Here is a 14220-nt window from a genome sequence, read left to right as displayed (position 1 = left end):
TACCTTTATTTTTTGTAAACCATAACAAATCTGGACCTGAGCATTAAATGGGACTAAGCTCCACACAGGGTCTGTTCAATTCTAAATCTCAGTTTATCTTATTGTCAGACTTTTTCATGATAAAAGCTTTCATTTTTTTCCATGTAAAACACAGTTCTCAGACAGTATATATGTTGCCTGTAATATTGTGTGGAATTCTTTCTTTTTAACGCAGCACACACTCAGAGGTTACTGAAGCTGCAGTCGATGCTGCAACGTGCACCCAGTTACAGGACTCTGGAGCTGCAGCTGATCGAGTGGCAGGAAAGGGAGCTCTTTGAGTACTTTGTGGTGGTCTCACTGAAGAAAAAGCCAACCAAAAACTCTTATACTCCGGAAGTCACTTACCAGTTCCCTAAGGTGAATATATATAAAAAGGGGAGGTGCTGTTTATGTTATATAGTTAAGATGCTGCACAGTGTCTCCTGACAGATGCTTGAAGTGAAGGATCTTTTAGAGTCGTTTCTTAAAGGGTTGCTAGCAAACAGTTTCCTAATCTAATAGTCGTAATATATGATTGTAAATAATCCTTGCTGCTTTCCGAATTTAATTCCGTTCAGTTCATTTGGTAGAATGTAGCTGTTTAGATACTGTTTTTTTTTCACTAATGTTTGGGGTCAATAAGAAAGTCTTTATTATCAAGGAATCCTGAATGCACGTATAACATTTTTCACAAAACTATTAAGCAGAACTGATTTCATTAAGAAAAGTTTCTTGGGCACCAAATCAGCATTAGGATGATTTCTGAAGGATCATGAAACAGGACTAAAGTAATGGCTGCAAGAATAAACTACATTTTAAAAATGAAATATAATGCAATTGTTTTAAATATTTTAAATAAAACAAATGATTATTTAATTAAAGGCAGCCTACGTATGCCTGAGAAATTTTCTTACCCACCCAAACGTTTAAACAATAATGTAATTATGCAAATTAGAAACAAGGCTACAAATACAGCTTTGAGCTCTCCTTTGGACGAATTGACAAAAAGTGGTATAAGCAGGAAATCGTTGCCATAGCAATCATGTTTAGTTACAGAGATAGATTTAATTAGCTGAGATTTGCTTTGGTGATTGTGTTCCCTTGAGAGGCTGAAATATGTTGACACTCTGCCCATTGGAAAGGGTCAAGCCGTTATTGTGCTTCTAAACTAGAACAGAGGGTCGATGGTGAGGGATTGACCCCTTGCTGGGCAGAAAAATATTCTGGACATACTTGACATAGTAATGAAGATGTAAAGAGATACTGTAAAGAGGCTGTGCAAATATATGAGATGGATTCCTTACCAGGTCTTTTTTATCTGACCCTCACAGTTAGAGCGGCTCACCAAGCAGATGAGGGAGGCTGAACAAAGACTCAAGGCTATCCCACAGTTCTGCTTTCCAGATGCCAAAGACTGGAGCCCTGTGTCTGAATACAACAGGTATAACTCTTTTTCAGTCAAGTTAGTCATCATAGCATTATAATGTACAGTCAGTATGAAGTATTCCGTATGGTATAATTATGTTCTTGATATGAAAGCTGAACAAAGTTGAACAACGCAAAGATACGTCTTCTACATGTATTTATGCTTTCATTCGTACAAAACAGTGTATCCTTGGTTTTCATCCGAAAAAAAATGTAAATTGTGTTCCGAAGATGAACAAAGCTTTTATGGGTTTGGAATGACATGGGGGTAAGAGATTAATGACAAAAAATCTAATAACCTTTTAATGCTGTACTTGTAAAGCAAAGGTATAAAAATAGGATAGGAAAAAAGGATAACCAATTTTAGAGATTTTTTGGAATCATACTTCCATCAAGGAACGGCATTATCTCACAATCAGTACATCAACTGAACTGAAAAATTACAGTTTCAAATTAAACTTCAACAAGTATTCACGATCAAATGCCCCATGTCATAAACTCTCAGTAATTACTTTGGTTTTCTTGCAAACATCTTAGCTGCCTGATAAAGTCTTCTAACCGCAGTGGATACACCTCAAAGGCAAAGTCATCAGCCTCATGAGCATTTTCCTCTCAAGTGGTTTTAAACATTTTTTCTACTTATCACCTGATCTACATGGGGGTTTGGAGACTAATGATGGCTGTCTTTGATTTGCTGCAGTGAGACCTTCTCTTTCATGCTCACTGGAGAAGATGGCAGTAGACGCTTTGGGTATTGTAGACGACTTCTGGTAAGTTTCTTTCTGAAATCATGGATGCTTTTCTTGCTCCCTTTGTTTGTGTTAGTACAACCAAATGTATACTGTATATTGCATCACACATTGTAATTAAAGGGCTAGCATATGGATGGAGGTTTTGGTCAGTCACTTGAGTAAGTGTTTGGTTTGCTCTCTTTTTTGTGCTCAAAGAGAAACAGATTCTCGTAAACGTGTCTCTTCGGGTTTAATGAGAGTTTCTCAGGAGACGAATGGAAATGCAAACCATCAAACGATGTCATTGTACCGTAAGATTTGTGTGCCTTGAGTTTTGTTGTGATAATTGTGTTTGAATGTTGTGATGAACTGCATGTTTGATGGGCTTTATTTTTGAATGTGCAGTTAGGAATGTTCTGCCTTTTCCTATACGTGATAGATTTTGCATTAAAGTGCATGTTGATGGTTATGTGTGGCTTGCTTTATACATCTAATCATTTGTTCTGGACATAAAGGATGAGCAAAGTGTCATCGATATGCTCTAGTAGTAGTTAATGTGACTGCTGTTGCTTATTCAGAACATTCTTTTAAATAGATGTTGCCTTGTGTTGTTCAGTTTTAGATTTAGAATGATTCATTATAGGCTTCTGAGATTTCTTTAGCTTTTTATTCTTTCTCAGCTCATCTTTTTGAGCTCTGAATGGCCCAGTGGAGAGAGAAGTGTTGACTGTGTTCCCTGCAGGGAGGAAGTCCAGGGGCTGGCATGAGGGCGGCATTCCTGAGGATTTGAACCCAGCTCCACATGCTTGAATTAATCATCCATTTGTAAAAAGTCAGCAGAGGAGAATTGCATACCTAATATGGACAAGAGGAATGGGGATTCTTTGTGTTTGTGTGCTTTGAGAGACACTAACCTGGTTGGACTCCTAGAAAATAGCCAGACTTTCGATTGTTTAGTGAATTGCATGTGACAACCCATTCATTTTGTGGAACTGCACCTGTGCTGTGTTTACACTGGACATTTTGTATCCATCTATTTTAGACTCATACCATGCACTATTTTATGTGTTTAACTTAGGTTGTGAACTGTACAATGAACTCATAGTTCATAAAGTATAGCATAGGATGACAATATTTAAAAAGGATTATTATTTTAATGGAACCATCCCCTTGTTTTACAATAACAAGCTACGGTTCTCATATTAACTCACCTAAATCCCTTGGATGTGGTTTCTTTCCCTATTTATTGTCTCTCTATCTCTCTCATTCAATCTCAGTAGTGTTTGTTAAACTGACCATCACTATTGCCCACACCTATAAAGTCACATCCCACAACATTTCTGATACTGACATTATAGTCATCTAAAGTTAGCAGCATGTTGAAGAGACGTTTATTCCAAAGTTTGGGATCAGCAAATTGTTGATTTTTTTCAATACTGATAACGGCAACAAATTATTTCAGATATTGAAGACTGGAGTGATTGATGCAGCTTTGAATTCCATTTTCAAATGTAATAAAAAGACTGTATTTAATAAATGCAGGCCTGGTGAGCATAAGAGATTTCTTTTAAAACTGTAAAACAGATTTACAGGCCCCAAACGTTTTAATTTGTCTTCTAGATAATAAAATGCATATCTCATACTTATGTCAAGGGGCCAAAGCCATATCTAATAACCACAATGAGACTTTTTGAGACATAGCAACACACTAAAAAGCATTTAGAGCATCTAAGCGGCAATATTGAAGTGATCTGGCAACCATCCACAACTTAGTAACTTTTGTGTTTTACTGAAATCACCTGGATGCTTTCATGTGTTGCGAACCCCCAAGTTACTTCATGTGTGTGATTTAATTGCTTGTGTAATCTTTCCCCTGCACCTGCAGCCGAGTGGGAAAGGGCCTCGCCTTCCTGAAGTGTATTGTGTCATCAGTCGACTGGGCTGTTTCAACCTGTTTTCCAAGGTGAGCTCAGGTCTGCTTACACACAAACACACACACACACACACACACACACACACACACACACACACACTGTCTCTCTGGCTGTCAGACATGGGCACAGCTGGAGCAAGGCTTGTGTTGGTGTTAAGGGACATTCAGCTTACGTCTGTCTTTCTCTCTGGCCTATTAAACCACTATTATTTCCTTCACTTCCACCTTTCACTCATGGGAAAGTGAGGAAAAAGTTTAAACCCCATGCTCGAGCCAACCTTGGTTATCATAATATTCCATGGAAATCTAATCTGTATGTTTTCGTCAATCTTGAAAAAAAACTCATGTAGCCGATGAAAACCATGACTTGCTAGTGACAGGTTAGAATTCCAGAGACTTCCACAGTCGTCTCTGAAAGGAAAAAAAAGAAGAGACCACATGAAATGGATCGCTGTTCTGCAGTGCATTAAGTCAGTAGCAGTGCCACAATCTACTTTACATGTGAATGTCTGTTAACACTATTTTTCTCCATCAACTAATTCAGCATTCATTTATTACAGATCCTTGATGAAGTGGAGAGGAGGAGAGGGATTTCGGCTGCTCTGGTGTATCCTTTCATGAGGAGTGTGATGGAATCTCCTTTCCCAGCACCGGGCAAAACCATAAAAGTCAAAACCTTCCTGCCTGGAGCAGGAAATGAGGTTAGATAATTTCCTCATATAAATCAAACTGATGTGTTATCTGCTGTAGAATAAAACAAGTTTATTCATCACTCGTTGAAACATATATTTGAAATCTGCATCCCTAAGAGGAATAATTCATCCAAAAATGAAATTTTTTTTAGTATGTACTTACCTTTTTTGGGCGAGCTATCTTTTTAAAAACTACATAGTATTAAAATGGACCCTATGGACACAAAATTAGTCATTTACATTTTTTTTTCCTACACTTTTGCTGGAGAAGGATGGCATATTCATACATATATATGTATCATTGTATTTTATTCTAAGCAAAATTTCATTACTTTCCCTGCATCTTAACAACATTGATATTGCTCCTTGTAGTAATGCACAGCGTTTTATTTTCCTCAGGTTATTGAGTTACGAAGGCCCATGGACTCCAGACTAGAGCATGTGGATTTTGAAAGTCTGTTTAACTGCCTGAGTGTCCGACAGGTGGTACGTGTTTTTGCCTCTCTGTTGCTGGAACGAAGAGTCATCTTTGTGGCTGACAAGCTGAGGTGAGACACCCTTGTGTGTTAGCTCAAGTGTCTGAGTTATCATGCGTCTGCAGCCTTTGAGCCGATGAATATAAACCGTCAAATGTAGGCAGCATATCATCTCATGTAACACACTCTTCATTCCCATGAGAAAGTTCTTGCTTTTTCAGACCAAACATGGTCAAGCTCCCAAACGGAGCTGGGTTTCTAAGACGAGCTGACCACTGTGACAACAGCAGTCTGAGTGTGGCCTAACAGCAGATGTTCTCAATAAGCCTTTTCTTCACTGATGTGCAATGTCACTTCCAGTTTTCCATCTACTCATTCAGAGCCCGTAAAATAACATCTGCTACAAATGAAAATTTTTTATCTTTTTGGGTCATGCTTTTTCTCCTCCTGTTGGTTGTTGTAGTCGTTGTTTTTCAGATCTGTTCCGTTCCCAGATTCTCAAGTCAGAAACCGATCATCACAATATACGAGGACGAAGTTTAGGAAAACATCATTCTCTATTTGTCAGTGACCAGAGGGATTCTGAATGGAATACCAATCATAGTATTGGTCTGAATGTTCCAGCCAATATATCTAGGCCTATCCGGGCAGAAAATAGCTGTTTTCGGGCCCAGTTCAGTGTTGTCTGTCAGTGTCCAACCAGTGCATCTGTTAAATAGCAGCTTTCTTCTGTGGTTTTGGTTAAAGGGTGACCCAATGGCTGCTCCATGCAGGCCACTGCTAAATTAATCTGTATTCATTTTGACCCCACCCTCTAACACTGGGCTGAACTCCCAGGAGTCCCCGCTGATCTAAATGCAGAAGTGGGTCAGGGCAGAGACAGGGCTTTGGTTCTGTTAGGGACGTTATGCTCCCCAGAGGTTTCGGCACCCCCCTCGGAGCCTTCGTGCTTGGTCACGGAAGCTTGTGGCCGGGCATTGGGAGTCATTAGGGAGTAGGTTATTTGTGAAAGCTTAATCTCCACAAATCATCAGGCAGTTTAAACAAACAGCAGCGGGGTATGTGGGGTGGGCAGTTACTGTGAAGGAAGGAATGCACTTCCTGTGTGAGTGACTGCGCGTGTTTCTCTCCTCTAATCAATGGCCATATTGTAACGGGGTGACAGATGTTACTTAATGTTACAAATTTACATGATGCACTTTAAAAGTTTGATTTCAGTCAAACTGAATTTTTTTTTCTTTAGTCTGACTGAAATCACACCAGTTTGGTTTTTGATAACTAAAGTCATCCTAAAAAATTTGGGATGCACTGATCAAAAAATTCATAGTCAATTTTGATTGGCTTTTTTTGAAAAAGCTAATCGGCTGATACAGATGCTATTGGATTGGTATGTTTTTTGCTCTAGTAAATGGATTTAAAGCAAAAACAGGATGGTCTGGAACTTTCTGAAAGTTAAACTACATAATATAAAAGCAGCAGATGGGCTGAATGAAAATTAGAATTTACTTTCATTCAGTAGATGGCTCTTATTAATCTGCTGCAATGTAGCACTTTCTTTATGCAAGCGGCACTGTGCTTACAAACACTAATAGGCATTATGTCGAGGCAAAATACAAAAATAAATGGCAACAAAACTCCCATCACTATTCAGCTTTTTTAATGAAATATAAAAAAATATATATTTTAGATGTACAATTCATGTATAATTATCATTACAATCTAACATCAATAAAATATTAAAAATATGTAAAATCAATAAAAAATTTTTTTTTATTATTTATACCTCTCAAAATATTGTTTCTGTTTGTTTCAGCAGTTTCTGTTTATAAAGAAATTAGTTGAAATACTGAGGCAAATGTCTTGCCTTAAATAGTGGGCCTTCGAGTCAAAGAGGTTGAGCACCACTGCATTAATCAGATAACAGTTGGTCTCTCTATTATGTGTTTGCTCTATTTTTTTTTAAACTGATGTAAACGTACTTAGTGTTATTGACCTAGCTTGTGTTGAAACCTTTCCTTTGCCCTCTGCTTCTTCCCACACGGTACACCAACGTTTTAGTTCACACACTTGAGAATATTTGAGAATAGCAAACCATGTTTTTTGTTTAAACCATAGAACACAAGTAGTAGTTGTATGTTGTCGCTGAAAGTACTCTTTTCAAAACGCACTCTTTGTAAATGGCTTTGGATCACACCCATTATCATAATAGATAGAGCTCTGGTTACAACATAATATGCTGTTAAGCCAAGTATTGACATTCCATGGGCTTGGCTCTGTTCAAAACAGGATAGGTGGATTGATGGGATTTGGTCCAGGTCTAGCTGTGTTGCCCAGCAACCTTAGGTGGATTATGGGCAGCGCTGGACTAAGGTAGAAAAGTCTCCTTTCTCCCACATCAAGGACATTGAGTGTCTCTCTCGGGAAAGACTGCTGCAGTCCAATTCCAAAAAATGTCTGCCAGCAGTGTGTGATGTATGCTTCTGTAGCCTATAACGTATATATATCTGCTCCTCAGAATCTGGCTGAAAGAAAACTCACTCCATGTTAGGCAATGCTTTCCTTAGGATTTGTTTTAACCCTTTCCACACTTTTTGAATCTTAAGCCATCCTGTTTCACAGGAAGTCATTTTTCTCGAACACAATGTTTCTTCACAATGTTTTCCATTAACTATGTCATTGTCTAGGGAGCTCTTCTTTCCAAACTACACAGTGATATTTAATCAGGTTGCCGAGCGATTTGATTGTTAATATATTACCCAATATTATGTTAAAGGATACGCAATAATACTTTCGTTTTTCAATTTAATTGAAATTGCTGCTACTAAAATGTCTGGTTAATGATATGCATTTGATTAGGTTATAAAATAAATAGCAGGAAGGAGTTAAACTATCCAGTGCGTCGTCTGGTTTTGTCATTTCTAAAATGCTTCCTTTTCTTGGGTACATTGTGCGTGCATATTTTTGTGTAGCTATAGATGTCTTCCTGTAGTAAGTGACTGTTGTTGTTGAATCTGAGCACAGGGAGGCAGGTGGTAAAATGTTTTGTGTCTCAGACGAGATGAAAAGGAGACGGAAAGGCTTTAGGCAAATGTAATATAGTATTTCCAAGTTGGCCAGAGACTTTTGTGTGGCTAGTTTCTGTAGTAAACAAGCCAAAAAAACATGAAGATTGAAGAGCTCGACTCAACTGGGTTTTTTCTTCTTTTTTCTCTTTCTATTCTTTTATTATCACAGCAATATGTTTCAGTAAATTGCATAATGATGGGAACATAAACTTTATTATTGCTCTTACATTCACATACTGCATGTCACCACTGGTTAAACACGCAGAAGCCCTCATTAAATATATAATATTACTCTAAGCTCTTTTTTCAAAAGACGGCCAGCCGTCCAACGTTCCCATTATTTTTGAAAATATGCAGTATTGTTGAGAATCTGTCCAGTTCAGTTTGGCTGGTTAAATGAAAGCATATGTTTTTTGTTTTTCTCTGATTAAGATCTTGAATTTTCACCCTTAAGCTGCTTCTGTTGCAAATTATTCTATTTAAGGCTAGCTCAAGTAACAAACACCAAATTCCGTCAGCCGCTGGGTTCTGCTGGATGAGTGCCTTATTTTAATAATATTTTTACATTTACGTTTACATTTAGTCATTTAGCAGACACTTTTATCCAAAGAGACTTACAAATGAGGTTAATAGAAGCAATCAAAAACAAAAAGGGAGCAATAGTATGCAAGTGCTGTGACAAGTCTTAGTTAGCCTGTAATGCTGTACATGTACGTAGCAAGGGTTTTTTAAACAAAAAAACAAGTTAAAAAACATTTTTTATAATAAATAAAAAAAACAAGTAGAATAGAAAAAGAATAGAGAATACTTAGATTTAAAATTCAATTGAATTTCAGTTTTCGTGTTAAATTTTTATTCATTTTGTAGTGCTTTTGTCATTTTCTTTATAAGATTTGTTTTTTTACCATTTCTATTTAGAAGTTTATCAACTTATCAACATTTGTTTTATTAGTGCTGTCAAACGATTAATATATGTGTGTGTGCTATGTATATTTATAATATATATAAACTCACACACACACACACAAATGTTAGTATTTGTGGTTTATGAGGACTCTCCATAGGCGTAATGGTTTTGTAATTGTTACTGTAAAAACTGTATGTGCTATTGCCCTAAACCAACCCGATACCTAACCTAACCCTTGCAGGACCATTTATGCATTTTTAGATTTTCAGAAAAACACCATTTAGTATGTTTAAGTTTGAATGATTGGGACATTAGCAGTGTCTTCATAAACCACCTTCAAATTGTAATACCTCTGTCATAGCCATGTCATTAAACAAATTTGTGTCCCCATAAACCACAAAACCAACACACGCACACACATGTATATATTTTAAATATTTCTCATATAAACACAATATTCTTTATGTATGATTGTGTATTTGTATATACATAATAAATATACAAAGCACACATACAGTATATGTAACATTTTTTTTTTATTTTGGATTCGATTATTCATAACTAATTCATTTGACAGGACAAATTTTAATTTTAATTTTATTTTTACATTTAGATAACAGTAACTAGTGAAAGAAGTATAAATCTATTTATATAGGTTTGTGTTTGCTGTTTAGTTCTTCAATTAACTTATAACGGGCTTTACGGTAAAATACACAATATAACAGCTGGTATATCTTTTGTTCTGGTCAGATAAAGAAAGCTGTGTAAAGGATATTTATTTGGTTGATCATGTTTGATATGACTGTGTGTTTGTGCACATACTATCTCTGTTTGACATCCCAGACAGGAGTCAATTACAGTAGCTAGCAGCAGTTTTTTTTAACTCAGTCCTCTATCTGTGTTGGAGGATTCGGGCAGCGTAGAGAAGTGTTTGGACTGGTCTGAAGTTCTGTCTTCATCTTTTCCCATGAGTACTTGCCTCTGAGGCCTCAGTTCTGCTGACATTCCAGGTATCAGTTATCAGAAACTGCCTGTCTTGCCTGTGGCTAGGTTTTTAAAAATCTTCCTCTCTGTTCCCAGTGTGAACATGCCAAAATGCAGGATGCAGAATCTCTCTCTCTATCTCTCACACACACACACACACACACACACACACACACACACCTTTAAACACCACCTAGAGTGTTTTAAGCACAGGCCGTGAAATGTAATATTTTAATTTTGATTAAAAATGCTAACTACTAATTGCTTGTGCTAATTTGTGGATATACACAATGACCTGGAGCTTATATGTTTTGATAAAAATAATTGAAATTCCTATTTTTTGTCATGCATAATAAAAAGGTTTTTGCCACAGGAAAAAAAAACAACTTTTTATCTCACAATTTGAACTTTGTTTCTTGTAATTCTGAGGAAAAAAGTTTAAATTGTGAATTAAGAATTCTGAAGAAAATGTTGATGTAAATTTTGAATTGTAAGCATTCTGAGATTACATCTGATTTCTCACAATTCTGACTTAATTTCTCTGAATTCTCAGTTTCCATCTCTCAAGTTTTTTCCCCTCAGAATTCTCATTCTTCACATCCCTCACTTCCAGCACAGAGTAAAATATAAAAAAGGTACCTGTTAACTCACAATTTTCCCTGCTTTGCAGTTCTGAGGGCTTTTTTTCTGTCATTTTCTCTCATTGTGCCTGAATTGCAGTATTTGAACTCAGAATTGCAAGATATGAAGAGAACAGTGAGATATAAGAAAGTCAGAATCTTTGCAGATAGTTTATATCTTACGACTGTGATTTTTTTTTTTCTCTTAGTTGCAAAAAAAGTCTGAATTGCAAGAACTGCAAGAAAAAAGTTTTATGAGACGAAAAGTTGCAGTTACTTTAAAAATAGTTTTTATTCTGTGGTGAAAACGCATTTGTTTTGCACCGAACAACGCAGATGAGCAGTATTGGACCAGTTTACTGTAAGCATACCAAATTTTATCTCTGGGTTCACTCCTGATCCTTTCTAATTCATGGCTGGAGTCAGTGTGTTTCCGATGGTTTATTTTCTCGGCCTCTGTATATGTGGGCCCATGTGGTGGATGGGACAGAAAAAGATGAGAACGAGAGAAAGGAGGGTCAGCCACTATCAACAAGCTGAGGGCCGTGAGAAGGCCACTGTGCTATTTGGGACTTTGCACTTAGCCTTAGCTGTAACATCTCGCGGCTGTTTAAACGTCACAGAGCAATTTAAGGCTCAGAGGAGCGTGATCTGCAGATGTGTTGTGTGAATGAGAACGAACGTGTGTGGTTGCATTGTGGTAGCCCATCACCATATCTAGTACCATCTTTACCATATTGCCCTGAAGATACGAAGACATACATGCAGCCTGTTCCACATACAACGGGTAATGTGGCTGATGAACCATTTGAGTACAAGTCACACAGAAAACCAGACTGACTGACTAATTGTCTTGTGGGAACGTTTTACTCTTTTTGTTGGAACATAACTAGTAATTTATTGGTGAAGTTTTGATGGCTTTAATGTAATAAAAATGAGCATTTTCTCCTCTCTATATGTTTTAGGTGCATTTCTGTGTTTTTTCTTTTATTATTATAAAATGACATTCAAGTCTCATCATTTTCTCTGGTAATGTTGGACGCTTTAGTACGTTTAGCTTCTCTTCTTTGCTACGTAATGAAAATCATGTCATTCCTTCATCCTAAAAAGGGCAAATTCATGTACACTAAAGTTCAAAACATTAGAGTTTGATAACTTTTGAACTAATGTGTTTGAAATAATGTGTGTGCTCATCAAGGCTGCATTTTAGAACCCATTAATAAAGTAAAAATGGTAAAATTAGGAAAAATCATAAAAAAAAGTGGTCAACATAATATCTAAACTTTTGAACGGTAGTGTAAAAGTCATTTTAAGAAGATAATTTGGTATGACTCTCTAACCTTCTAAAATGTATACATTAGCTGGCAGAATATGTAGTATATAATATAAATTAACACGATATTCTACACCATTTGTGAAAAAGATAATGTCAGTGACCTTTTATGATGTGTTTTACCACTCCAAGCTATCGTTATCTCCAGAGGGTTTTATGTAACTGCCATCTTGAATGCCAGTCACAATGCAAATAATATTAGAGGAGATCATTTGAATAGCACCGCCACTGGCTACTTTCTTGTGTTGCTCTCATAATCTCAAATTCCATTGTCCTCTTGCTAAAGCCAAAATAAACTGGAAACTCTGGGCTCAGTATACTTTTTCCAGAACAGGATTTGCTAAAAAAGCGAGTGAGATTTAGCAAAAGCTAGGCGATTGACTGTGTGCCTTTCTCTTTCCCTACAGTACCCTTTCCAGCTGCGTTCATGCGGTGGTGGCTTTGCTCTACCCGTTCTCCTGGCAGCACACCTTCATCCCTGTGCTGCCCACCTCCATGGTGGACATCGTCTGCTGTCCCACTCCCTTCCTTGTCGGGATTTTGTCCAGCTCACTGCCAAAGCTCAAAGAGCTGCCTGTGGAGGAGGTACTTGATATCTCTTGTCACTAACTCCCAGCTATGCTGTTGTCACCCGTCTTGTTTGTTGTAATACGATACTTTGTCAAGTGTGTACAACATGTGCTTTGCTTTGTACCCGCCTAAATTAAACTGGTTTGACTGATAAACAGTCATTAGATCCAGGGAGAGAAAAACATAAGTGCATAACCACAAAGACTAACTTCTTATTTCAAATTGTAATTTTGCAAGATGTTCCTGATTGTTATTGTGTGTTTGAATTCCTGTGAATATAGGCCCGTTGGCAGCTCTCCCCAACAGTTCAATTTTGTTCTTAATCGAATAATCTCCCTGAACATTTGACGCTTATGTAGTAGAATACGGGGCTAAAGTCATTTCAGAAAGTTGTTGGAATGAGTGAGAAACATACTAAGTGTAATAACATGCCCAGAGTGTGGGCCAATTTTTGTGTATGAGCCTTGAATGTGGCTACAGCTTCATAAGCCTAACTCAGCATTCCTGGCCAGGCTGTTGCCTTTCTCCCCTCTAAACTTTCCCAACCGGGAGAGTGTTGTTGTTCCCAGCTGCCCGTAGGACACTGCCAGCTTGGCCACAGGGCTGAAGTTTGGTCCCTACTGAGTGTTTGGCATTCAGTGCGTTTGGCAGAATTCGTCTTTAGTACTTTTTGGACACAAGTGCACTTGTAATGGCCGTAACGGGTGACCCTTTGCAGTGAAGACATCTGGAAGCACACCAAATTGTGCTGCTTGTCATAGTTAACACTGCGTTTTTAAACGGATGTCAGGCTCCATCTGTTGTGGATCAACTTCTGGAAATGCTGTGACGTACAAAACCTCCCGAAACAATTGAATACAGTGTGATTAAACAGAATGATGCTACTTAATGTTTGAGATCTGTTTCTCTTTACGTTTCAGGCTTTGATGGTCGATCTTGGAACAGACCGCTTCATCAGACAGGTTCGTCTGCCCACAAAGTTTGACAAACTCTCCCGTGGCTTTAGCGCAGCTAATTGCGTGCTGTCATTAAGATCTTAGAACGACCGTAATATAAACAAGCTGGCTGTGTCATGTTATGAATCACCGAACGTTGTTACAATGTTAATCTTCATACTCTTCCTGTATACAGATGGATGACGAGGCCTCTCTATTACCACGCAAACTGCAAGCTGCTCTGGAGCAGTCTCTCGAACAGAGGAACGACATCATCAATCAAGACTCCGACAGCGAATCAGATGAAGGTGAAAAGCCTGACGTTGTAGCCTTGCCCATCTGTTTACAATGGACTAACTGTTTTGAAGCATGCTCTGACTGCAAAGTGCAACATCTGGCTTCACTATATTTCATTTCCTATTCAAAGACTTTGTTTTTTTTTTTTCCACCCTGAAAATTAAAATTTAATCTGAGTTTCGTATTTTTTGTGGATGCTTGATAAGATATAAATGGTTTTAGTTGCTCTAG

The 14220-nt window shown here is 37.6% G+C and overlaps 1 protein-coding gene across 2 annotated transcripts in view; it reads left to right on the top strand.

Annotated features, from left to right (window-relative positions):
• dennd2b (DENN domain containing 2B) overlaps window positions 1-14220 on the top strand; it is a 44285-nt gene that overhangs the window by 28287 nt on the left and 1778 nt on the right. For both annotated transcript variants that reach the window (XM_043244130.1, XM_043244129.1), the window contains exons 9-17: window positions 215-399; window positions 1353-1462; window positions 2147-2216; window positions 4063-4140; window positions 4671-4811; window positions 5202-5350; window positions 12595-12772; window positions 13678-13719; window positions 13889-14000. In XM_043244130.1, coding sequence (XP_043100065.1) covers window positions 215-399; window positions 1353-1462; window positions 2147-2216; window positions 4063-4140; window positions 4671-4811; window positions 5202-5350; window positions 12595-12772; window positions 13678-13719; window positions 13889-14000 — 1065 coding nt within the window. The remainder of the gene's footprint in view (window positions 1-214; window positions 400-1352; window positions 1463-2146; window positions 2217-4062; window positions 4141-4670; window positions 4812-5201; window positions 5351-12594; window positions 12773-13677; window positions 13720-13888; window positions 14001-14220) is intronic.

This window comes from Puntigrus tetrazona, chromosome 7 (assembly GCF_018831695.1).
Source record: "Puntigrus tetrazona isolate hp1 chromosome 7, ASM1883169v1, whole genome shotgun sequence".
Lineage (NCBI taxonomy): Eukaryota > Metazoa > Chordata > Actinopteri > Cypriniformes > Cyprinidae > Puntigrus > Puntigrus tetrazona.
This window is presented reverse-complemented; position numbering and strand designations above follow the sequence as displayed.